At 40.7% G+C, this 26,581-nt stretch overlaps 3 protein-coding genes and 2 pseudogenes across 3 annotated transcripts in view; 4 read left to right on the forward strand and 1 right to left on the reverse strand.

Annotated features, from left to right (window-relative positions):
- The window catches only part of LOC115676628 (putative disease resistance protein At3g14460), a 115,947-nt pseudogene that overhangs the window by 23,460 nt on the left and 65,906 nt on the right, over nucleotides 1–26,581 (forward strand).
- The window catches only part of LOC115664938 (putative disease resistance RPP13-like protein 1), an 88,773-nt gene that overhangs the window by 1,115 nt on the left and 61,077 nt on the right, over nucleotides 1–26,581 (forward strand). The window lies entirely within an intron of this gene.
- Nucleotides 2,429–5,977, forward strand: LOC115676638 (putative disease resistance protein At3g14460). Its single transcript, XM_030599578.2, has one exon. It carries the CDS (start codon nucleotides 2,648–2,650, stop codon nucleotides 5,975–5,977), a length of 3,330 nt encoding a protein of 1,109 aa, XP_030455438.2. The 5' UTR covers nucleotides 2,429–2,647.
- Nucleotides 8,978–26,581, reverse strand: part of LOC115676636 (meiotic recombination protein DMC1 homolog) — an 86,640-nt gene continuing 69,036 nt past the window's right edge. Inside the window, exons 5-6 of the mRNA XM_056319055.1 lie at nucleotides 9,648–9,758; nucleotides 8,978–9,220 (exon numbers count right to left, since the gene is read on the reverse strand). Of these exons, the coding sequence (XP_056175030.1) occupies nucleotides 9,120–9,220; nucleotides 9,648–9,758 (212 nt within the window). The 3' untranslated portion in view covers nucleotides 8,978–9,119. The remainder of the gene's footprint in view (nucleotides 9,221–9,647; nucleotides 9,759–26,581) is intronic.
- Nucleotides 17,657–19,787, forward strand: LOC115676631 (protein WHAT'S THIS FACTOR 1 homolog, chloroplastic-like; annotated as a pseudogene).

Genomic DNA, 26,581 nt, shown 5'->3' on the forward strand with positions numbered 1-26,581 from the left:
TAGCACGCTTCAAAGTGCATGAGGCGCAGCATCCGATCCGGCCCGGTGTCTCTAGCTCGCTTCAAAGTGCATGAGGCGCAACACTTGTTCTCCTTGCGAACCGAGCACGCTTCAAAGTGCATGAGGATGGTCGCCTTCCGGACGTACCGGGCATCGTCCCGCTTCAAAGTGCATGAGGACGGTATCGACCCGAAGGTACTTAGGTGATCACACAGCTTATTATTATCTGAACCCAGCGTATAACGCTTCAGGGTATTTTAGGTGATCACATGCTCATGGCAGACACGCATTCTCGCACAATTTTCATCACATGCCTCACTCTTGGCATACGCAATACGTGTCCATGTTATGCAATGCAATGAACCACGAGCACCAATATAATTCAGACAACCCGGGCATACCCGGCAATTTCACCGATGAACTCCTAAATTGGTCATTAAACCCTATTATCCTCCCCAACAATTCTCATTAATCCACTAAATTTTTCCGATAATAAATTCTACTAATCGGTCCTCAACCCCAGTCTCAAATACACACTGCTATTATCTAAGCCAGTCAAAAATGCACCGATAATACCTAAACCAGTCCAGGAAAAACGCACTATCAGTCCTAATCCGGGTTTAGGAATTTTACTCACCAAAACAAGGGTCACGACGACGGGGAATGGCGGCCGATCACTGATGAACAGCGAAACCGGCGGCGGAATTCCCGGCGGACGGCGGCGCGGTGTACGGACGGGGGTGAACAGCGATCCCGTACGGACGCGTGAACAGTACCACCGTACGGACACCACTGTACGGACGGGCTGGGAACGGTGGCCGGCGAGGCGCCGGTCACGGCGGCGACGGCCGTACGGTCTGGATGAACAGTACCGTACGGACGTGAACAGCCCGTACGGTCACTTTTGTACGGACGGGCCGAACGGCGACGTATGGACGGCCGAGCGGCCGGGTGTCGACGGACGGCGATCGGAGCTCCTGGCGAAGCTCCCGCCGGACTTGTTCACGTAATGGAAAATGAGAAAAAGAGAGAAAAAGAGAAAGAAAAAGGAGAGAGAAATGGACGGAACCGAGGCTGAGCTGAAGCGGGGGACCAAGGGGGTCGACGGCGAGGCACGGCGGTCGGCGGCGTGCTCCGGCGAGAGAGAAAATGAGAGTGAAAATTTGAGAGAAAATGAGAGAAAGTGAGGGGAAAATGGAGAGAAAATTTTCTGAAGGCTGGTCTGGTCGTGGGAGTGAGAGAGGAGAGAGAAAAAATGCTTATCTTAGTCAAAAACTAGGGCCTAGGGTGCCATGTGTCAAAAATCAAGCCAATGGACAATTTTGCCCTTGATCCAAAGGCTAGGATTTGCCCTAATCCAATAATTTAGGGGTGAAATGGTCTTTTGTCCCTAACCATGGTTGACCAGACCTGGTTTAACCTTAACTCACCTTGGTTAATCCCAAAATTAAATCCAATTTTCGGAATTAATCAAAAATGGCCTAGGGGCATTTTCGTAATTTTCCAATCCCGAACCGAAATTCCAATTTTCGCACATACGCGTTCCATATATGCGTGGCCAACATAATATGGCGTCGGAATCGCGAAATTCATCGCGCAAGCCCTCGAAAATCCACGTCAAAGTTTCGGGAATAAAATAATATTATTTTTTCAATTTTTGTCGAAATTCCAGTTTTTGTCCAAAATGACTCCTGGTAAGCGTGGCCACCCAAAAATGGCATCGGCCACGAAAAATAACCTCATTTGGCCTCGAAAAGCGACGCTGGCATCCTGGGGGCAAAGTCGTAATTTTTCACCCCCGGACCGAAATTCCAATTTTTACTCGTACTAACTCCACATGTGAGTGGCCAGCGTAATATGACGTCAGATTCCCAAAAATAGTCTCTTAAGCCTTTGAAAATCGATACCGAAATCCGGGCCCAATTCCGTGAACAAAACCCGCTAAACTTTCAATTTCAGAGTCTCTCACTAACGGGTGGCTGTTTAGAGGTTACACGTATCGACCTAAGGCGATTCGTATCGTGATGGTCTCGATCATTGAGAGAATGAGAAATTATCATTAGTTCCGGAGGTCACAATCATTAGGTTCAAGTTCGGATTTGGTTGACCACGTGCACTTTTGGTCTTGCGAGAATCACTGCGTCCCAATCGTACATCGTTGGCCTTGGCCAAACCAAATCCGTTACCTTTCCTAAGATCGGCTCACGTTGGCCCAAAATATTTCCTCAGAGTCTCTCGTGATCGGTATCCCTTTCGCGATAGGGTCCCCGGTCCACGTACCATCTTCTAGTTAGCCATACCCTATTGGTTAGTATCCCGAGAGTGATCAGCTCTGGGTGAGACTTACTAAAATGAAATGCGAAATAATATCAGTTTCATTGATCCCGGAAATTACATCGAAATTCGGGCTGTTACAGTACAGAAGATAAATGATAGATTGGAAGAGATCATCACCAGGAAGGCTCATCTAAGCTTGATTGAGAATGCTGTGGACAGATCTGACTATACCTACAAAAGGCTCCCCAGCACTTCTCTGCCGGAGCCTCAGTTTTTCGGCAGGGAGAAGGAAGAAGCAGATATACTTGAACTATTGACTGGTGAAGCCGAAAATGGCGATACCACACTGAGCATAGTCCCCATAGTTGGAATGGGCGGTGTTGGAAAGACGGCCTTGGCTCAACGGTTGTATAATGATGCGACAGTGAGTAGCTATTTCGAGAGGAAAGCATGGGTTTGTGTTTCGGATGTTTTTCATGTTCTCGACATAACAAAGACTATTTTGCGGTCGATCACTGGGTTGTCCAACGAGGGAGAAGATCTTAATGAGCTTCAAGTTAAGTTGAAGGACAATCTATCGGGGAAGAAGTTTCTTGTGGTGTTAGACGATGTTTGGAATGAAAACTATGAAGAATGGACTGACCTCTTAAAGCCATTTGAAGCAGGGGCTAAGGGAAGCAAGATCCTTGTCACGACTCGCAACCGTACCGTTGTTTCCATAACAGGAGCTTCGTCATATCCTTTGAAGGAGTTGTCCCTTGATAATTGTATAAGCTTATTAGCCTTTCATGCTCTTAGAGCAATGAATTTTGAGAGGCACCCAGATCTTGAAACAATAGGCAAGAAAATAGCTGAAAAATGTAAAGGTTCACCTTTGGCAGCAAAGGTATTGGGCGGTCTCCTACGGGATAAAGGGAATCCCGATCAATGGGAAGCTATCTTAAATAACAAAATGTGGGATCTTCCGATGGGGGAAAATGATAAGGTTCTTCGAGTCTTGAAATTGAGCTATGTCCATCTTCCTTCTCATTTGAAGAGATGTTTTGCTTATTGTGCGGTATTTCCCAAGGATTGCGAAATTGAGAGGGATGAGCTAGTACTCTTATGGATAGCGGAGGGATTTTTAGATGGACGAAGAGAAAAGGAGAATATCTTGAAATTGGGACAGACTCACTTTGATGAGTTAGTATCCAGATCATTTCTTCAACAATCCACTGTTGACACGTCGAAGTTTTCGATGCATGATCTTTTGAATGATCTAGCAAAGTCAATTGCGGGTGGGACATGCTTTAGCTCTGGGAAGCATCAGCTAGCAGGTGATGAGGATGATGCATCTCTGGAGAAAGCTCGTTATGCATCATTCACCTCGTCGTGGTGTGTTACATCAGAATGCTTGAGAGCATATCACCGAATGAAGATACTAAGAAGTTTAATGTTACTGCATGATAGATCTAGTCCGGATGACAAATTCCACATTTCCAACAAAGTTCTACATGACTTGCTAACAAAATTGAAGTACTTGAGGGTGTTTTCGTTATGTCATTGTTCCATAATAGAGGTATCGAATTGTATTGGTGATTTAAAACATCTTCGATATCTCAATTTCTCGTACACTGATATTAAAAGGCTACCTGAGTCAATTGGCGGCTTGTGCAAATTACAAGCTTTGATCTTAAGAGGTTGTGAAAAGCTTTCTATGTTGCCTCTAGGTATCACAAAATTGGCAAGCTTACAGTTTCTTGACATTAGAGACACAGGGAGTCTAAAAGAGATGCCATTATGTATAAGTAATTTGAAGAATCTTACGATCTTGTCCAAGTTTGTGGTAAGACCAGAGAAAGGATCACAGTTAAAGGAGTTAAAGAACTGGCCACATCTTCACGGAGAATTGTTCATATCAGAATTGCAAAAGGTGGTAGAAGTTAGAGATGCAATTGATGCTAATATAATTGGAAAGCTATGCCTTAACAACTTATTCTTGCATTGGAGTGAAAATTTTGGAATTTTGCGGAATGAAAAGCGTGAAAAATTGGTGCTTGACTCTTTGCGACCTCATACTAATCTTGAAAATCTCACTATCTCGTATTATGGAGGTGCAACATTCCCCTCATGGTTAGATGGTCCATATCTTAAGATAGTGTCTTTGTGCTTGCGGGGTTGTCCTAATGTTACATCACTTCCCTCACTTGGACAACTACCTTTACTTAGAGAATTCGAAAGTCTACCTGCAGTAAGGATGATAGGCTCTGAAGTTTACGGAAGTAAAAAGCCTTTTTCATCCTTAACAACTTTGCAATTCGAAGATATGTTGTCATGGAAGGTTTGGTCTCATTATGCCGGCGGCCCAGAGGAAGAAGTCCCATTCTCCAGTCTTCAACGTCTTGTTGTCCGAAGCTGTCCTTCATTGATCGGGACATTACCTTGTCAACTTGGTCGTCTCATAAAGCTTGAAATTCATTCATGCCCACATTTGAATAACTCAACCAATGTGGTTTGTCTTCCATCTCTCCGTGAGTTATACCTTGTGGATTGTAACAAGGAGATCTTAAAGAGCTTGGTCAGCCTAACTTCTTTAACCATTCTCAAAGTCCAAAATCTTGCGGAGCTTGTTTGCTTTGATCACGAGCTCATGAGTTGCTTGATCAAGCTAAAGAAGCTTCATATAGAACGGTGCGACGAGCTAACATACTTGTGGCAAGATGGAAATGAAACACGTAATCTTACTTGCCTTCAGAGAGTAGCCATTGAAAGTTGTCCTCGATTGACATCTTTTGTGGCAGGAGAAGAAGAGATAGAGGTACTCTGCAACCTGGAAATAATGAGATTGGTGGATTGCGCAAGTTTAGAAAGGCTTCCAAGCAAGATGCAAAATGCACTCAAAGATTTGCGAATTATTAATTGTCCAAAAATCAGTAAAATAACCATTCTTTCTGGTGACCCCAACAGCAATAACTCGATGTCTCAATTGAAATCTTTGTATCTTTTCCGCTGTATGAATCTAGGAAGCCTACCAGAGTGCTTTCACAGGCTCTCCCATCTCACTAAACTGGATATAAGATTCTGTCCAGCATTGGAGATAGAGGTCTTCCCTCCCCTTCCCATCTCCCTGTCAAATTTCGAGCTTCTTGACTGCCCGAAGATAAAATCCCTACCAAATCAGTGGCATCATCTCACATCCCTCGAGACGATATACATTAAGGGTTGCCCAAATATCAAATGCTTGCCCGAAGGAGGTTGGCCTCCCAATTTGCGGGGCCTTACAGTTAGAAGGTGTGAGAATCTGAAGCAGCCAATGAGAGAATGGGGCTTACCCCTCCTCACATCCCTCAAGGGACTGTACATTGACGGAAGGAGCATGGGAAGGGAGGGAGAGAAGGTGTGGTTTCCTTCGGAGGAGGAGGATGCGTGGAGTCTTCTCTTTCCTTCCTCTCTAACCGCTCTCGACTTGAGTCATATGAGGAACGTGGTAAGACTATCAAGCGGTCTTCGCAACCATCTCTCCTCTCTCGTCCAATTATGGATTATAGATTGCCCGAAGTTGAGGGACTTGCCAGAGGATGGCCTCCCTCCCTCCCTCCGACAATTGTACATAAAGGGATGTGAGATTCTGGAAGATCGATGCTCTAAACTCACTGGCGACTATTGGCCCCTCATCCAAGAGATCCCTCGCATCCTCATTGATGACGTTCAGATCCAATGAATTGATTTGTGCATCTACACTACAGTCAGTTTTCTAGGGTTTGGGTGAGTTTATGGTTTTGAAGGCATCGAATTCCATTTTGCTTCCGATTCTTCCATCTACGGTCAGATTTCTAAGGTTCGGGTAAGTTCTTTGTCTTGAATGCATCGAATCAATTTCGTTTCTGCACTTCAATTCGATGCTTATCAGCAAATGCAGTAAGAAGCATGGGGGATCCAGATCCCAATTGTGACAGCACATCCTCTTCCAGTATGCAAATTTAGCCAAATGACACAAACATTTGCTTTTCGCAAAGTAGCACTAAAACTCAGATATGAAAAAAAATGGTATTTAGTTGCTTGAATCCTTGCAAGAGCTTCCTTTAGTCTCCAATAGCACTGCTTGCGAAAGTTGATGACATTCTTGTATGCCACTGCCAGCTTTTCTCTGTAGCCACTGCAATGCTCTTTCGAACAGCAAATAATTCAGCCTCCTCTGCAGTCAACCATCTCCCCTGTTTCATTTCTGGCCTCAATCCCAACAATGGCACAATACGTAAGACCCGTCTCGGTTAATCTAGCTCATGGTTTACCCCACGCACCCTGCCTTTCATCCACCCAATCATGACTTAGCTTACATTTTTTGTTCGTATATGGATGCGAAGTTCAGGTACTTGCCAGAGAATGGCCTCCCTCTGTCCCTCCAAGACTTGTTCATATATGGATGCGAGATTCTGAAAGATGAATGCTCAAAACTCTCTGGCGACTATTGGCCCCTCATCCAAGAAATCCCTCTCATCAGCTTTGATAGCGTTTGGATCCAATGAAGTAAAATCGAGCATGCCCGACCCGTGATAAAAGATCTGTCTCCGTTGATTGCTTTTTTTTCCTCAGGTAATACTTCCAACTTTTTTCATTCTTTCGCTTTCATTTATTCAACTGCCGGGATTCATTCTTCGATGTAAAGTAAGTTTTCCCAGATTCGGGTAAGTTTTTGGTTTTCGAGGCATCAATTTCGATTCTGCTCCCTCAATTCGATGCGTAATACAGACTGATATTTGCCCATGGAGATGTTTCCTAAATTGACATTTGGGAGGGTGTTCTCGTTGGGTTGCATCAGCTCTGTTTTGTTGGACAATAAACTGTAGGACTAAATGCTCACAGTGCTGCCTCTTGATGACATATCTTCTACTCTGCTTGATGCCCAAAAAATTTGCTTATTTTTTCACTTGAGTGACCCATCATACAAACTGTGAATGAAAATGCACTATGCTTTGCAAAGAATCATAGCGTTCCACAATCATATTCCTCAGCATTTTCAGGTCTTGTTGTATGTTCTCTTCCCAACATCTTCTTCTTGTGCCCTAGCTCATTCACTGTGGTTGTTTTGCAGATACCATGGTGATCTGTATTGGCAAAGTCTCTTGGGAGGATCATGTGCGAACGCTGCTGAGGTCGGACTAATGGAGTCAATTATATGAGTCGTTTGTTCCTATTTAACAAAACACAAAAAAGAGCTATTAAGAACGATCTCTTCATGTTCAGGTCAATATTCAAAATAAGAAGCTTTCTTTCTTCCAGTTATTGTATAGATATTTGACGTGTTACCCTCTGTGGCAGGATTGTTTACTGTTGTGGATGACATCTTCTGCTTGTTTCAAGGACACCCAGAGGATGTTGCTCTTCTCAAGCAGCAATATGGATTGAACAAGACCGCCAATGAGGTCATTATCATCATAGAAGCTTACACAACTCAGGGAGATCGATCAGAGGCTTTACCCTGCTGATCAAGTTGTATGAGATGTCACCGGAAAGTTTGTGTTTGTGCTATTCGACGGCCCTCCGAAAACCACTTTTCTGGCGGTTGTAAGTAATAATGATTTTCATGGTTTCATTCTGAAATATCTCTATCCCTCCCTCCACCTGCGATCTATCTAGTCCTTTATGTCCTCTTAATCATACAGGATGTTGACAGAAGTTTCCCTTTCTTCTGGGTTAGTGATTCCACAGGTAATCTTGTTCTCTTGGACGATGCAGAAGTCGTGAGGAAGGGTTATGGGAAACTGTTGCACCATTTCCTAAAGGTATTTATTTTCACGGATCATTAATGCAGCATCACTGGAGTTTCCTCCGAGCCTTGGAACATGAAAAGTAGGGATGGATGAGTTCTGCTGATATTAAGCAGAGCTCAGAGGAGAATGTTACGTTGTTGGGTAACAAAATATTGGCAAAAATGGTTCCGAACCTAAATTTAAAACTAAAGGTTAACACGGTGTTCTTTATCAGTATGCATGTTTTGACATGTGCATTTTCACCTACAATATTGCTCTTCCAATGGTTTTCGAGCACCAAATCGTTCACCTCTTAACGTTGCCTTTCTTTTCCAACTCGGGACGATTCTTTACCAGCTCTGGAGGTTTGAGGAGCTATGAGCACCCACCGAATGAGGTGAAGCCAGTTCCTAGGGTGGACAGCTCTGGCCAAGTGTGCGGCGCAACATTCAAAGTGGATGCGGAGACTTAGGAGTTCAGCATGCCTAGAGTTGGGAGTGCTGCGAACTAGTCCTCGCACTACCGAGTCGTATGGTTTGTGGCCCTTTTTTGGCCAGGCCATTAGCTATCGAATGGCCTCCTGTTGCTTACGACCCAGTCACCCTTTCTCATACATTGACAATTTTCAACTCTAATGGTTGGTTGCTCTACGTTGAGAATTTGAGGTAACATTGTTTTATCCAGCTGTATATGTTGCTTATAGAACCAAGCCTTTACAAAACCTGATCAGGCTATGTGCAATAATATCTTTCTAGCATTTCATTTAGCCATCATGCAAAGAGTCTATTCAATGTCATGTTTTTTCTACTTAGATGTCTATTGTGTAATTGTTATCTCTACTAGTAAATTAGGCTGGGACAACATTGTTATATGCAGGAAAATGTGAACCATGATAACTAGGAGCATGCTGATCCTCCTATGGAAATCGAGTTTACACAACGCCTTGTGAAAGGTCATCTAAACTTTAATAATAGACAATATAGCAAGCTAGGTATTAAGGCCAAAGAGGCAAACTCTAGTGCAATTTTTAAGCAGTCAAAGGGAACTTGACACATGCCCATACAAACTTAATATGAAAGAAGATAGAGAAAGCTGTCAATACGATAGCTAACATCAAATTGCAGATTCAAAAAAAAAAAAGTGTACTTCGCCTGGCCTTCCTGGTTGGAGAGACCTCTTTAGTCCTTTGCATTGGCTATGCCCCCTGGTGTTATCTGAAAAACGTGTCTGTCAAGTTCAACATAGATGAAATAAATCTCAGTTTCATCGTATTGACATATGAGCTCTCGCTAAAATTTTTGACAAAAGTGATGGTATTGAAAAATTCTCGATATCCACTCTTTTTTGTTTAATTCCTCTGCACAAATTTGGTATTCAACGTGTTCATGGATCTCCATACAACATCAAGTATATTGTGAGCATCATGCTTAAATCAGGTCTCCACCTATTTATATGTACATTCAGTATCGACTTTCTTGCAGATTTTGATATGGACTTGCAGATATTTTACTTAGTCTTTGCAGCATGATCTCATAAATTTCAATAAAGTATATAACTAGAGGAAGATCTGGCACAAAAAGGATATAGCTTTAGCTTCGGGTAGGTTTGGGGCATTGAACACCTTGCAAACGTGCTGCTCACCTTTGCCTTTCCTAAACATCAACCTAATTGTGGCTGCGTGAGCCAGAACATGCCTGCCTGCAGGGTTCTTTGGGTCTGATAAGAATACACCACTGCCTGGATCAGTTACGACTGAAACAAACAAAATAAAGACAAAGTCATCAAAAACTAATCTTTTTCCTAACTTGTGAACTGCAGCTACTGTATGCATTGCCAGTTTACACCAAATGGCTGGTTCTTGAGATTTACAAGAACTAGTATGAGCTTAGTGCAGTCCCCAAATTGCTATTTTTCAGTGTGCAACCATCAAAGGGCTAAATTGGATAAAAACTTTTAAATGATGCACGACTATGTGGGAAAAATGAGATGTGATGCGGTACCTTGATTGGTCATGTAGACTGCCAAGTTAAATTCCTCAGCTATCTTAAGTATGCGTGAGAGCATTTGTGTCAATTTTTGCTGCAATTGGGAATCTATTAGTGTCAAACCAGATAAGCTGAAAAATTACAACTTGCATGATTTGATGGTTTCAGAATCGACCTAACGCTCTAAAAATTCTCCCCTTCCAGTAAAATCCACTCGAAAGAGCGCGATCACTGGATCCACAGTCTGAAGGATATAACTCAGCTAAGGTCAACCATCGACACCTCACAAAATGTGTGCAGTTTGATTCTCGAGCACTGTCTTACCAGTAACCTAATTGGTTGTTCAGACATTTTGGCAGCCAAACCAAGAAGCAAGTTGTGCTAACGCTCATAAGTATAGGCACGGGCATAAATGATCTTCAAATTCATGGAAAGATTAGATTACAGCAAGTACATTAGTCAGAAAAGGAGGAATGGCCACCAGTGTAGAAAGCATTGCTTACATTATCTAGGACGGCAGCAAGATCCATGCCAAATCTTTCAGCTATTGGTACAATTCGATCAAGGCGACTGCTTCTGCATGTGTACCAAGTTAAGAAAGTGCATATGCACTTACATGGACGTAAGTCGAGTATGAAACAAAAGCAGCTTTGTTGAGGTCAAGAAAATGACTGACAGATTATAATAGGATACAAAGTTCCGTCTGTGTCTATGTAAGCTACCTTGCCATTCCCCCTCTAATGTGAGTTGGCGGCTGGAAAATTTGTTAGGATCATGGAATCCACAAACCATAAATCATCATCTTATGGAACGGGATTAGCTTTAATAATGAGTGATGGCATAATATTGCAGGATTTGCATATAAAGTAGAGTACTACAAGTATCACATTCAACTGATGATCAACCCAAGTCCAAGTCTGACAATGATTAGGGCTTCTGATTGGTTATGACCTAGTACGCTCTCCTGGTTTTTTTCTACTTGGTTTGAACCACTGCATATTATGCATTCCAGTATATTGGCTGCAGATTACAGAAAATGACAGTGCCATCCTTCCTGAATCACCTAATACGCACATTCTGATGCCAAGATCAGCCATGGCTGTATTCTTTACTAGAAATTCAATCACTATGTTCATATTTGCATTGTTAATCTAGGAAACATAAAACGCAACAGAAGTTAAGGATGGAAACCTAAAAGGCAATTCAGACCAACCTGAGTAGAAACACACAGGGTATGTGCAAGTTGTGTTTTCCCAGACCTGAAGTGACGTTAGCAGCATTTTCTGAGAAAACCAACTAACAAAAGCAGGTAAAAGTTCATCAAAGCTAACGTTGTTGGACTGTGCTTTTCACCGAAATTCGCCAAATGCTTCTGTAATTGCCTGAGTTTCAATACCACCTGATTAACGTTTCCAGACCAGGGAAAGTTGTTTTTGTTGAAACGCATGAAGAATAATATACACAATCTGCAAAACAAAGTCTGTGACATCCTAACCTCGGGGTTATTAATGCGACGTTCTAGGTGCGTCATCATCCCGTTTCTTTAATCTTCTCATTAAGAGCATGCGGAAGCATACAACAAACACCCAGACATACAGTCAGGAAAAACAACTTTGCAATACACTACTTATATTACATGAGTGTATTTTACAAACCCCTTTTCTACGAGCCTTTTCCCCTTTTCAACACACTACACGTATCCGCGTAGGCTAGGGGAGATTCCTATCTCCTCTAGCATGATTACAACTCTCAAAACTGGTGTGAGACTTCTATACCTACAAATCTGAAAAAAACAACGGAGTGAATCAAGAACTCAGTAAGTAAAACTCACTAAACTCCGGATAGGAGGACGCCTCGCCATCGGACAATGCACATATCATAGCCACATCAATTGATGGTAGATCAATAACAAAGATGTTTCAAACACACTTGTCTTTGTGCATGAGATGATCTCATCTTGCCTTTCTATTCATGCAACAACAATACAACCAAGAGCATGCACACGAGGGATTCATTATCTTGACCGTTGGTACGATTCTTCTAGAAATTCTTCGGGCAACATCCCCCAATCAAGGGCGACGGCTATTCATCCGAACTTAATTGGGCAACGTCCCTTAATCAAGGGCGACGACTATTCATCCGAACTTAATCGGGCAACATCCCCAATCAATGGAGACGGCTATATTTTTCCCTTGTGCGACCATGCCAACAAACATCATACCAACTTGAGTACTTCACGCGTAGTGTATATAATGCCATATTGCCTCTAAAGTCTTAAGTCATGCTAGGCACGAAACCAAGTTTGTGGCTTGAACCGACCGGTCATGGCGCCGACCTACACCAAGCAAGGCTTGGATTGGTACGCCTCAATACCGACCCTCCGAGCAAGGCTCGTTCCGACACCCCTCGACACTGATCTGAACCAAGCGAGACTTGTTCATAGCCCGGGCATGCTCTCAAACATTATGCTAGAGCAAATCTTACAAATGAAAATGCAAGCACGGCAAGCTATATCAAGTGTTCACAAACCACGGAATTCATGCAAGCACCACAAGCACATGACTCGTCCAACAACATAACACGACACCCTAGCCAAGGTTTAGTGAGTCTACTTACAACCCTCCAAGATCATGGTTAGTGGTGGCTTAGTGGCGAACCGAGCAACACGGCGCGGCACGTGCACGGGCGCGGGCAAGGGCGCGGCCGAGAGAGAGTGAGGGCGTGAGGAAGAGAGGAAGAGGAGATAGTAGAGTTGTGAGCCAAAAGTGGAAATGCAAGAGGGGGCTCATCTATTTATAGGCAAACCTCTCATCATTGTTTTGCCAATTGGACCAATAGAAATTCTTTAAGTGGCAAGCCTATTGGGTTGAGTTGGCTAGTCTAAGAAGAAGAGGTGTCAAGCCTAGTGAGAGTGTGTGGCAAGCCTAGGCGTTAGGTGGACATTTGCCCTCTTCATATTGGACCACCTAATGCATGAATCATCCTAGCATTAGGAAAAGTGTAACGATATATAAGACACCTAAGCTAGGTGACTCACCATCCTTCATTTAATGTCTAGATTTGGTGTAATCACAGGCTTTGGATTTGATCTTATCCAATACTTGCTCACCTAGACAAGCCTTCCTTTCTAGAATCTTCTATTTTGTCTATTTTTTCAAGGAATAAAGCAAACATGAGGACTAGGCCAAAGGAAGTGCTAACTTGGCCGGGTATGAGTTCCTCGTGTCTATCCATGATCGATCATGCCTACTAAACCGAGGTTCGTAGCCGAGTCACCATCGAAAGTGATAGGTCTTGGCTAAACTTACTTTGAATGACTAGGCCGGTAGCCCATGGCGTGGGCACAATGGCTGGCACTGACCGGGCGCGTGGCTTGGCAGACCGGGCACACGGCCTATGCATGGCCTGGCACAGGGCCTGTCCACCTGGTTCTCGGCCTGGACGAGCGCAGGGCCGGGCGCTTAGGCTGGCCTTTGGTCTTACGGGAGGGTCCAAGTTAGGCACATGGCTGACTCATGGCCCGGCACACGGCTTAGGCACATGTCCCATTCGGCAAGGTCGTCAAACCAATCCGCGACCGATCCACGACCGGTCCGTAACCCATCCAAATGTCCTATGGTCGGTCCATGATCGGTCCATGGCTAAGCATACTTAGTCCGTGGACGACCCTCGGTTGTCATGTAGTTGTGTGGGACCGATCATTACGTGACCAACACACGGTCACACGGATCGATCCATGACCGTCCGTGGTTGGTACATGACCGTGCGGAACCATCCGCGATCGGAATAAGACAGCGCAAAATCGATCCATGATCGTCCATTGAAACATGGTGGTACAAGACCGTCCCATGACCAACCCCTATGGTCGAAAAGCCGATCCATAGCCTAATAGCTCGGATCACTTGTATGGTCATTTGATTGATTCATTGCCAATCCCTTGATCATTCCAGGGCCGATCTTTCGATCAGACCATGGCTGATTCCTTGGTTACCCTTCCAATCGGGTTGATCGATCCATGACTTATCCTTGAATTGGTCCATGGCCGATTTCTCCCATGATCGGCACATCAGTTCCATAGCCATTCCGTATAGCCGAAATCGTGCATGTCACAAAGTCTATTACCGCCTAAAAAGCTCATCGAGGGCTTTGCTTCCAGTTGAGATGCGAACAACCGACTTTCTCTGGAAACGAAGACATTAAAAGTACTTTGTGCTGTGAGGTCCATAGTGTTTAGAGCAAGTGCAGCTTTCTACAGTCCATATGCTAATTTGCAGGCTTTATTTCAAGGGTCAATGATTCATTCGGGTCTTCCGAACCATTTTAGTTTGTAGAATTAAGAACTTACTCTGAGCATAGCATCACTACCGGTAATATAACCAAAATTCTGATGAAAACAAAGGGAAGTTAATGTGAGATGCTTATACAAGTTCCAATTGATTGGAGCCACCATCTCAGGATAAAGAAGAATTTAAGCTCTAACCACCATCTTTTCAGCTGCTTCGCATATCTTGTCAACTTTTGCTTCAGATAAACCTTTGATTCCAGTAAAGTGCTAAAAAAAAAAAGAACAAAACAAAGAAAAAGGAAATCACCTTAGCCAAATAAGAAGAGGAACCTCAACTTAATTCTCAAAACTGAAGATCAGATATCTTCTTTGTATGCATCATCAAGCATTTCTCGGGGAATAAATGCTGGAGAGGTGCAACTGGTGGATCCCGAATCTCGTAGCTTTTTCACATTATTGCAAGTGTGGATTCCTACATCCTGAGAAATAACTGCAAACAGAAAAAAAAAAAATGAGAATAGTTCAGAGAAAGAACATGAAAACAACAGGCCATCGTGTTAACCATACGTTGGTGGATGTAGAATGTCAACACAAAAACATTTCCAATAGCGATTATTGACGAATTTAGCTTCGGATATTCTTTCTTAATTCCTGTATGTCATGAATATGTGGAAAACAGACATGCATGCCATGGTGCGATTCGAATGTGGCGTGGCATAAACAAAAGCTGAATTGCTCTTGTATGATCAGAAGACGTACGTCAAAGGGTTGAATTAGACATATCATGTTCTAATGGTAGCAAAAATTACTCCTCTAGCTTATGCACAGAAAATCACGACGAATTCACTGGAAAGGTCGAGATTTAAAAACACGAGTGGATTCGTGGTGATGTTCCGGGAAAATCGAGCTAAACTGAGCAACCAAACCGAAATCGAGCTAATCTGCAGAGCAGTTTTCAGAGTCACTTTATACCAATATGCACAGAGATTTACAGTCATAGATGCGTCGAACGATTTACATTCTATTTCGACTACAAAGTTCACTTCAACAACGAGAATCAGGCGAACGAAATTGAATCCAACCAAAATTAGCGAAGTCAATTATCGACTACTAGCTGATCAGAAAATTGTGATTATCATCTCAGAACCAAACCGAATCGTCGCCTCGCAAGCCTAAACATGACGCCACCAAAACTCATGACGAATCGATGACACGAGCAGAGACCACTCGCCCGCGCTCCATTTCGCTCTCACTTACTCTGTCGATCGTTTCGATCACTTTGTCCTTGCCGTCGATGTCTTCTCTTTCCGCGAGCTGCAGCTAGCCCTGCTCTTTGTCGGCTGTGCAGATCAGCGAGAAACACGAGCCGGAACTCAGAAATCATCCTCGGCGATGAAATCGGAAAGAGGACGTGAATCGAAACCCGCTGGAGCTCGGGAAACTCACCTGAGAAATGAAATCATCCTCGACGATGGAGCGTGGCGATCGGCGACGAAGTTCTTTACTATGCGGAGAAGAAGAGACTTTCAAATTTTTGAGGATGGGAAACGATAGAAAATGGGAGCGAATCTTCTATATATATATAGAGAGGCGGGAAGCCAGAAGAAGGGCTCTTGCCTTATTTTTCTATTCTCTTTTCTTAAAAAAAAAAGATGTTTAATTGAGTTTTATTATTCCGAAATAGATCTTATAAATTGAGGTTTAATGGATCTTACGAATTTTAAGAATTTATAATATCCATTCCTAAAGAGGGATAGAATAAATTGTGTTTGATTTTTTATATTTTGCATTAAATAACTCGGTTCGATTTGGCTTTGATTTGGCCCGATTTTATACTCACCTCAGTCCCGCAATGCGAGAGCTTTAAATTCCTCTGCATCCGTGTGCTTGCAGGTGAAGAGAGTTTCTCGAATGGGCGACGATTAGAAATTGGAGCATGTTTATATAGGAAGGCGAGAAGTCGAATCGATTTGATCAGATTAATTTGAGTTGAGTAATGATGTGAAATCCGCTACAAGAATGAGTTCATTCTTAAAAAGAGAAGGAGGTTTAATTGAGATTATGAATTTACGAGATTTATTTAGAGAGAGAAAATTCGGTTTGTTTATTTTTTTTTCGCGTCAAATAACTCCAGTTCGATTTATCATGGACCGTCAGTCCAGTCAAATGGAGTTGGGTTCCATACTCACATGAGTCCCGCTTGGTTTATAATTTTCCCAAAGTATCAACCAAATAAAAATTCTTTTTAGAAAAGGAAAAAATTGATTATGCATTGTGATATATGCTTTGTTCAACCGCATGGTCGCTCTTGACAAAGTTGGCCGTGCTTGCCTAGGCCGGCACATGCACTAGCGACTTATGGTAATTAAAGGGTGACAAGCATGGAGCACGCTTGATTTATTGTTGTAATGTTTGAAGTTTGATTTTTATGTATAGTATTGGACCCTTCTTGCTCCAATTTGCTGAATAAGCAAATCAGACTTCATAGTTAAAATCATTAGTAATCTCTTACATATCTTTTTCCTGAAGAAATTATTCTCTTACGTAACCTTTTAGCCTTGTATATAATGTGAAGAGGTTTAACTGTATACGGATTACACGACATTAATGCTTGATTTCACATGATTCAATTTATTTCTTTTTTTACGAAAGTTTTTTTTTTTGGGTAAGGTGCGCCACTCTTTTTTTTTTTCTTTTTTTACTAAAGTTCATTACGAGTTTACACCAAATTTTCCGAGTAATCTCAAACACCACAATTTTTTTTATAAACACGTGATTATAGCCATTTGCAAGACTCTCGAGCTCTTTTAATTACTTAAAATCAAAAAATCATTTTAATTGCGACGACAAATGCAAAACTCGTTGGGCAGCTTAAAAGCAAAACAAAAGCCGACATGTCTTTATTTCTTTTTTTAGCTTTTAAGAAAAACGTAAGAAATTATTCCAAATAAGAGCCCGAAGTACCATTATTTTCTCAAATAAAAGGTCTGAAGTAGATTTTGTTTTAAATAAGAGCATGATCCACCAGCTAATCAAGAGCATTTCGTCCTTTTATTTTTTTTCTTTTCATTTTTCCCAAAACATAATAAAAGAAATGGAAAAGAAGAAAAGAAAAAAAAATAAAAGGACGAAAATGCCCTTGATCAATTGGTGAGATTAGACCCTTTTTTGAGACCGATTTGATCACTTCAAATTCTTATTTGACATAAGGTTCACTTTAAATTTTTATTTAAAAAAATAAGAGTATTTTGAATTTTTATTTGAAATAGTATTCACTTCGAATCTTTATTTAAAAAACAGAGACACTTCGTACCTTTATTTGAAATAAAAGAGGAACGCCAGCGTTTCTTGTGAAAACCAAAAACTTCGCTCTCCTCTCCTTCTCGCCCCGCTTCTCCTTCGTTCTCCGCACAAACCACGCCTGAAATCCAACCGTAACTGGTGCCGATCGAGGGACACAAGGAGGTGGTCATCGTGCATTCACGGTGATCTTCTCGAATGTTTTCGTTCCAGGGTCTTGTTTTCCCTCTTTCCCTTGCACGTAAGCTGTTTGATGCCTGTCCTGAGTGAGAGGCATTCGCTTTTCTTGGTCTTGTTTCTTGGACTTGGAGCAAGGTCTTAGTGTCTTGAGATGACCCATCTTCGATTCACTGTTAAAAACGTAGCTTCCTCGAACGAATGGAGTGCGGCAAGAGAGGTGGATGCTTTGTCACCTCGCTGGTGCGTCTGCCTACCCTGAGAAGCAATTGGAGTTTTGGCGAGATTTTACTTACCTGGTCGCAGCGTAGATTCATGACCACAAGCAAGAGAGTGCAAGATAGGAGCAAGAACAAGAGGGTGCATGATCTCGAAATCGCCACCGAGAAGCATAAAGTGGTGTCTAAGGTGTTGGTTCTGATGGAAATGTTGAAGAAGGAACCCGAGATGATAATCCCCGTGAGGTCGCTGGATTGACACCGGAGACAAATTAATTTGCCCAAGCCACAGAGTATGGTGGATTTCATTCAGAAGTCGCCGAAACTGTTTGAGTTGTACAAGGATCAGAAGGGTGTATTGTGGTGTGGAATGACTGAAGAAGCTGAAGACTTGTTAGAGGAAGAGGAGAGATTGATAAGTGAACGCTCTGGCACGGCTGCTGAATACGTGACTAGGATGTTGATGATGTCGGTCGATAAACGGCTTCCTCTGGACAAAATTGCTCATTTCAGGAGAGAGTTTGGTTTGCCGGCTGATTTTAGGAGCAAGTGGGTACACGAGTGTCCGCAGCACTTCAAAGTGGTTAAATCTCCGGATGAAGTTGATTATCTCGAGCTCATAGAGTGGAATCCTGCTTGGGCTATCACAGAGTTGGAGAAAGCCGTATTGGGGGTATCGGAATCTGCCTCTCATACTCCAGGGTTGCTTTCCCCATCTTTCCCCTTGAAGTTTACTGCCAGTTACAAGAAGGTCTATAGATATGGAGGGAAGATTGAGCACTTTCAAAAAAGGTCTTACTTGTCTCCTTATGCTGATGCACGTGGCCTCCAAGCCCGATCGAAAGAATTCGATAAGAGGGCCATTGCAGTGATGCATGAGCTACTTAGCTTCACAATGGAAAAGAGGTTGGTAACCGATCACCTCACCCACTTTCGACAAGAATTCGTGATGCCTCAGAAGCTGATGAGACTCCTGTTAAAGCATTTTGGCATTTTCTACGTCTCTGAGAAGGGAAAGAGGTTTAGTGTGTTCTTGACAGGAGCTTATGAAGGTTCGGAGCTGATTCAGAAATGTCCGCTGGTTATTTGGAAGGAAAAGGTCTTAAGCCTTATTGGTTATAGAGGGAGGAAGAAAAGGATAGAAACTTTTACGGACTTATCGGATATGGAAGATAATGATTTTCTTGAGGGTAGCTCCAAGGATGAAGGCATCCCTATGCAGCTTGACCAAGAAGAAGCCGTCAGTGAATTCGAGGATATTGCAGTTGCAGACAGGTCCTTCATGGATATACATGAAATTGACAATGAATACAAGCCTCGTGATTCATTTTAAGGTCATACGTTCTTGTTCGAGCTGTCAAGATAACTTGCTTTTTCAGTCTTTTTCTTCACAAGTTCAAAGTTTTGAGTATCTGCTCTATAGATTTAATTAGACAAACTTGTATTTAAATCTGTAAACTAAACCAATAGTGGACTGATCCAGCTCATTCCTCATTAGTCCTAAATATTTCCGCTTGAACTCCTGAAATCATTGACTCAGAAAGAATGGTAGATAATGCTTTAGGCTACTCTCAGCTCGCCTTGATGCCAGCAAGGACATCAGAAGCAGTCTACATACGATGGCCAGTTTAATCTCAGTTATCGATCTGACTTAATAGGTGCTGCAATCCTAATCTGCTATTCTGAAGATGAACTTGCCACCCTGCATTTGAATCTCAATTGTTGGGTCAAAGAGATGATTTGGCGGTAGCTATCATGGACAACAAAGCCTATCTGCCACTATGATGATCAACATTCTCTCTCTTGTCGTTACAAATTGGATTCCGAGCTCACCCTGCCTAAATGCTTTGCTCATCGCTTTGCATGGATATGCAGGTTCAAAATATCTTCAATTGCCTTTTGCAACATACTTTCATTTGCTTTCTACCATAAGCCTTGCAATTTCTGTTCAAAATCTCTATGAAACTATGGCACACTCATGTTATTGGGTTCTACTAGAGAATTTCCTTTTGTTGGATTTTAGAACCCAACATCAAATGGTAAGTAGTTTTTATTAATCTTTGTTTATGTTGGGCTGTGTTTGTGGTTGATTTATTTCATTAGCTTACTGGTTTGTTCGGAAGAAAGAAATAGGAGAGCCTTTGAAAATAAGAAGACTCGTTTTTTAGTTTGAGTGATAGATGGCTTTCCACAGCTTTTGGTTGTGTGGAAATGACATTACGAATGTGAATTCTTTCTTATACCTCATTGATAACATAATTTGTGTTCATGATTTGTTACACGGGCTAGCATCTGCTGGACGCATTTGCAATAAAGTTCTTTTACTTATCTAATAGAAATTTTTTGCAAACTCAATTGAGATGATGTTGAGTAATTTGCTTTCAAATAATTTGACTAGATTTCTTCTCGGGCTCATAAAAACCATGATATCAAAAAACTGTTTGCCTTAAACCAAACTGCTATTATGTGTAGTTAAAAACATATTGCACCAGATAATTTTATGTTTTTTTTTTCTTTATAACGAAATAACATGGTTGATATTCATTTCTTTTGAAGTTATTCGAAATGACACTGAAGTAATTTTCTTTTTATTGCAGCGGTTACATCTCTTCTCAAGCCTGATGAAGTCCTATAACCTTTCAATAGCATGCCATGCACGACTAAGTTCCTAAGAGCATACAAGGTTGTATTATTTAAATTCGATTGGCTTAAGATAAATAGAAGCAGCAGAAAGGATACTTCGGCCTCAACCTTGTAATATATTTTGCATTTGATGCACAAAGGTGACAATGCGGTTAACAAACCTTTTGGGTCAACATCACAGTTAGAGAAAGTGTTTCATGTCATTGATGAATGGTTTGTTGTCAAGCACGTGAAACTTAGGGACATCCATGACAAGGGTGACAAAGTGTCCATTGCAGAGAAAGGAAATGAACAAGTGCTTGGGAGCTCATTATATGCCTCTAGCGATGCTGCAATGTGATTGGAAGTGATGCTGAAGGTGATGATGGATGGATCTCACCCTGCATAACGAAGATTAGGATGCAAAAGGTGATGGAAGAGTTGATATTCCTGGGCATGGCACTTTTTAGTCAAATAAACTGGAAAGATTGTTTCTCTTATTTCTGTGGAGGATAGATTGATTGCTAGAGTTAAGTTTACTTATTTGTTTTAGCGCATACTTAAAATACTCGTAAATTCGGTGTTTTTTCGCGTAATCTGTTATCTTTGTTGGTGAGGTTGTCTCTGATTTTTCCTTTGCTTTTTGCTGTTGTAGCACTGTTTCTTCTTTGTTGATTGTAAGCTAAATGAAGATGTAGATGTAAACTTTTTTTCCCTCTTGACTAAGATTTATTAGCATCTTAGATTGAAGTTTGTGCGATGCCAAAGCAAAGATTGTTTGGTTACGAAATTTTTAAGGAAAAGGTCAAGTATCAGTCATTGCTCCAACTAGAGCAACAGCAGGAGTAATGTACCCTCGAGGATGAGCATCAGCCTTATTTGGAGCATTACGATGGTTTTCCTGCATCCCCATATGCTCAAGGAGAGAGCGGGGCATCCCACGGCGTTAATTCTATAATACCTGAACCACTATCGAGAACAATAACTTGTTATCATCTTCCGTGACGTAGTAAAAGTATTGCAGGCATTACATCTTCATTCATCCGAGATTGTCGTATCTAATTGTTTTGTTTTAAGTAGGGATTGGAGCTTTGCACCAACGAATATATCCGAACTTGGGCTGGTCAGAGAACCAGTCAGGTTGCCAGTTTGTGTTTCAGTCAGTCCAAACGGTTGGACTATGGGTGAACCGGTGGTGATGTCATGAGCAAAACAATTAGAGATATGTAATGTTGGTAATTGCCCATGAAGACACGAATCATATCGTCCTTGGGGGTAAAGCGGCGCGCTGGTGGTCCTTGGAGTTGAGAATAAGACTGTATCATTTAATTAATTTGGCGTATTAACTGTAGAATTTAACAAGAAAAAAGGGGAAAAAATGGTCTTATTTCTTGAGAATAATAAAGCGTCGTATCAGTTTCTTTTACTGGACTCATTTACGATTAGTCCCCTACAAAGAACAAAAGACGAAGCTGACTTCTGTTTTAAATAAGATGGAATAAAGCAAAAAGATAGGATGAGTTGAATAAGTTCTTTAAAATTTCAACCATTGCTCATGAATTCCTAAAAAGAACAAGAACCCAAACACAATTAGAGGTGAGCAACCGAGCCGGTGCTCGATTCCAAAAATTGGAAAAATGGTCTCAACTGGTTCGGTTTCAGGTTCTATTTTGGTACCAGGGTAGAACCTGGTACCTGGATCAGGATTCAAAACCGAACCTAGGACTTGGAATCGAACTTGAGTAAGTCATGTATATTTCTTTTTATCTTGTAATTCTTTTGAGTGAATGTTTTATTTAATCTCTTATTAATTGTTAGACATGGATTGTCTTACTCAGAAAATTATCATCGATAAATAAAGTTTACGAGCTGAAATGGAATAAATATATATATGATGATGTTTTGTAGGAATTGTTTTAGTTTAATTAATAGTAATACTAATTAAGATTATTGTCAAGTGATGAACTATGTTTATTGTTTTTTTTTATGTGGTTAGAATTTAGATCAGTCTTTTATGGATAACTGAAGAATGAAGTTCTATAATTCATAATTTAGGGAAAATATACCAAAAAGGTCATAAACATATAGCACTTGTGCCAATTCAATCCGAAACCTTTTAATTTTGCTAATTTAGTCCTATATATTTTGACAATTTATCAATTGAGTCCTTCCAGCTAAATTTGGCTGGAAATCGCCGACGTGAACGCTGGTCGTTCTATGTGGCACATCTGGCATAAGATGGCCAGCACCGACATGGACAATTTTTATACAATATTTTTGAATTTTTTATTTTTCTTTTCTGTTTTTCTTTGCTTTTTTTTTTTTTTCATTTTGCCGGTGAGGGTCACCGGCGACCCTGCTCGACCATGAGCAAGGATCATCGGTGACCCTTGCCGGCACAATGAAATAAAAAATTCAAAAAATTCAATTTTTTTTTTAAAATTGCAAAAATTGTCCACATTAGTACCGAACATGTCATATAGGACGGTTGGCGCCACGTCAATGATTTCCGGCCAAAATTGGCCGGAAGGACTCAATTGGCAAATTGTCAAAAGATTTTAGACTAAACTGGCCAAATTGAAAGGTGTAGAAATGAATTGACACAAACACAATACATTTAGGTCATTTTTGATAATTTCCCTCATGTATTATGTTAGGTGTTTTGAAACTTTTTATTATTTATTTATTATATTTGAACGCTACTCGTAAATGGTGACTAAAAGACATCTTTTTCTTAGAATTAGGTGATGAAAACAAAAAAAAATGAAACCAGAAAAAAAAAGAAGAAGAAGAAGAAGAAGATCCTGGTCCCAAGGTCTACAAGATCGACTCCACCCTCCAAAATTTGGGAATCGGCGCAACAGGGTGGAACTATCCATCCTTGAACTAATTACCCCTAGACCTAATGATTATAAGCCCATGTGTAGCAAGGCAAGTTCTCCTAGTGTGTGTGTGTATATACAAAGTTGATCACTCCTCCTTAATGAGCCCTATTAGTTATTTATTTTCCATTTCTAAAAGTTATTAATAACAAAAAGGGTAAAACCCACCAAAAATTTCAAACTATATTCACTTGACACATTTACCCTAAACTTTTTTTATGACATCAAAAACCTTAAAATTGTACTCGTGTGACACATTTACCCCCAAACTTGTACTTGCGTGACACATTTATCTCAAACTTTTTTTGTGACACAAAAAATCTCAAACTTGTATTAATGTGACACATTTACTTAAATTTTTTTTATGACACCAAAAAAATCCCAAACTTAGACCGCACCATACATTTACCTTCCGTCAAGATTTTTTTTTTCCCTTTTTCTTTTTTTCCTTCCTCCTTCATCTTCACCACTGGTCCACTGCCCTTGTCGCCACCGCCACCATCCTTACGACTGTCGCTAAACCAAGGACAAAATGAAGGAGGAAGTTATAAAAAAAAAGGAAAAAGAAAACAAGAAAAAAAATACCATGAGTTGACATTTTTGTACCACGTGAGCATCACATAGACACCGTTTGCTTTCCATGGTCCATGTAGGTAGCCACATAAGATTTTTAGCGGCTTTGTTAACGGAATTTTGATAGAGAATAAATGTGTCACGTGGGTACATTTTTGGGGCAAATGTATCATACGGGTATAAGTTTGGGGCTTTTAATGTCACAGAAAAAAAAATTGAGGCAAATATGTCACATAGATACAAGTTTGAAATTTATGGCGTCACAGAGAAAGTTTAGGGTCAATTGTCACAGTGGACATAGTTTCGAATTTTTTGTGGCTTTTTTCCTCAAAAAAAGGAAAAAAAACAATTGCTAAGCGAATAGATATCTGATTTATGAAAAATGTATTTGAATTTGACCCCATTAATGAGGTCATATAAATAATAATGAGATGTTCAATCTATTCAATTAATAATGTTCACACCCATGCAACGTACCGACCAGACATATGAATATTGCGGACATATATTCAGATTACATGTAGTTAAAATTTAGGCATTAGAATAATATGAACTATTTCCATGGTTTAATAGATTTCAATTGTTACTCAAAACTAATAACTTAGCATACTTTCGCACAAAACAAATTAAAATTGACAAGCGCACTAATCTAATTTGGTACGAAGAGGCCTCAATTGCAAGCAATATCGATGATTATCCGTTTGATTTTTTTTTGTATGAATTGAATCTAAGATATTATTGACTATTAAAAGAGAAAAAACTTATACGATACTTACCGTTATGCCAGTGAAAAGCTCCAGAAATAAATGGATGACAGAGTGCTATTGCCTCGCCCCCAGAAACCATCATTAGTACTTCAATACAATTCACACACACACACACACACACACACACACACACACACACACACACATATATATATATATATATATATAAAACTTTACAACCGGATAATTACTAAATTAGTCTTAAATCTATTATATAGTTGCCAATTCAACTTTCCAATTATATCAATGTAGTTCTAAACCTTTGCGCGAAATTTCAATTTAGTCATTCCAGCTATTTATCGTCAAAAATTGCTAATTGATGTCTAGTTATCGTTGACCGTCCGACGTGGTGTGCTAATGTAGACAATTGTACTCTAAATAACGTCCTAGGATCGCCACATTAGCAATTTCCGACGGTAATTGGTTGGAAGGACTACATTACAATTTCACGTAAAAGTTTATGATTACATTAGCAAAATTGAAAAGTTAAGAATTGAATTATCACTCGTACGATAGATTTAGGATTGAATTGGTAATTTCCCCCTTTACAACTAAAGGAATGATTCAAGAAATAAATGGATGAATAATACTTTATTTTTAGGATTTTTATAATCGAATGATTCAAGAAGAAACTTTAAAGGAAATCAACATCGAGAACTTTATAGTCTCCATATGTGCTTGGAATTTAGCAGCTGAATCTTTTTGCAATGGCGTGAAATTAACAAAACCATTTGCTGTTCTCTTTCACATGAAAGAACGAATTATTTAAACAAAAAAGATCATTAAAGTGAGAAAAAGCAATGAATCCAGAGGATGAGTTTGTAGAACAAATATTGCCTAAACAAAAGTACCTTTGAGATTTGAATCTAGACCAATCATCGTATGATAAATTCTTGGATAATGACACAAAAATATCCGAATTATTACCCTTTCTGTAATCAAGTGTTTAAAGTTTTTTTCGTTTGATCAATTACAGGCCTTCACTAAAACTGAGAATAAATATTGTTGATATGACAGCAACGCTTTTTTCTTTTTTGGTCTAACACAGCAATGCTGTTAAATAGCAATTAATTGTTAAAATTGGCATTCGATGTGGGGACGATAAGATCGCCCATGTCAACAGACGCGCTCTCTCCTCATCATCCAATGTGAAGGGTAAGTGAGTACGTCAGTTATTATGCTTAACTTTTACTGAGTAAACGAGTCACGTTAGTAAAATCAATGGCAATTTACTTAGCAAGCACTATTCAGTGTCACTTAATATGGACATTCAAAGAGATTCATAGGTAGAGCTCCGTCGAACCATTTGCATTCTGTTTTTATTTCAGAGCAGAAACCGACCAAAACTACGTCGATCTTGAAAACTGAATGTAACGAAGTCGCTAAGTCAATAATCACCTCTTCCGCTCACAAGCCTAAACACGACGCACCAAAACTTACTGCAAAGCGATCACGCGAACAAAGAAGATCATGGAAAGGAAAGAGAAGACGTCGATTGTTTCGGAACAAGTCGTCTTCATCTTCGTCGTCTGAGCCGTCTTTCTCTTGCCATGATCTGCAGCTGGCTCTGAAGATCACCGAGAGTGTAGCGGAGCTCGTGATCAGCAGCGGAGTTCATGAAGAGGAAATGAATTGAAATCCGCGGAGCTCATGATCAGCAGCAGGATTGATTTGATCAGGTTAATTCCAGTTGAGTAATGGTTTGGAATCCGGTATTGAATTTTTTTTTCCTTTTTAACGAGAGAGAAAAAAAAAGGGCTCTTGGT

Source organism: Syzygium oleosum, unplaced genomic scaffold, assembly GCF_021117445.2.
Source record: "Syzygium oleosum isolate NSW1041296 unplaced genomic scaffold, Sole_v2.1 Sole_v2.17, whole genome shotgun sequence".
Classification (NCBI taxonomy): Eukaryota; Viridiplantae; Streptophyta; class Magnoliopsida; order Myrtales; family Myrtaceae; genus Syzygium; species Syzygium oleosum.

Bases quoted from the DNA above. Each gene is read 5' to 3' on its own strand.
- LOC115676638 (XM_030599578.2), top strand. From the start codon at position 2,648: ATGGGCGGTGTTGGAAAGACGGCCTTGGCTCAACGGTTGTATAATGAT.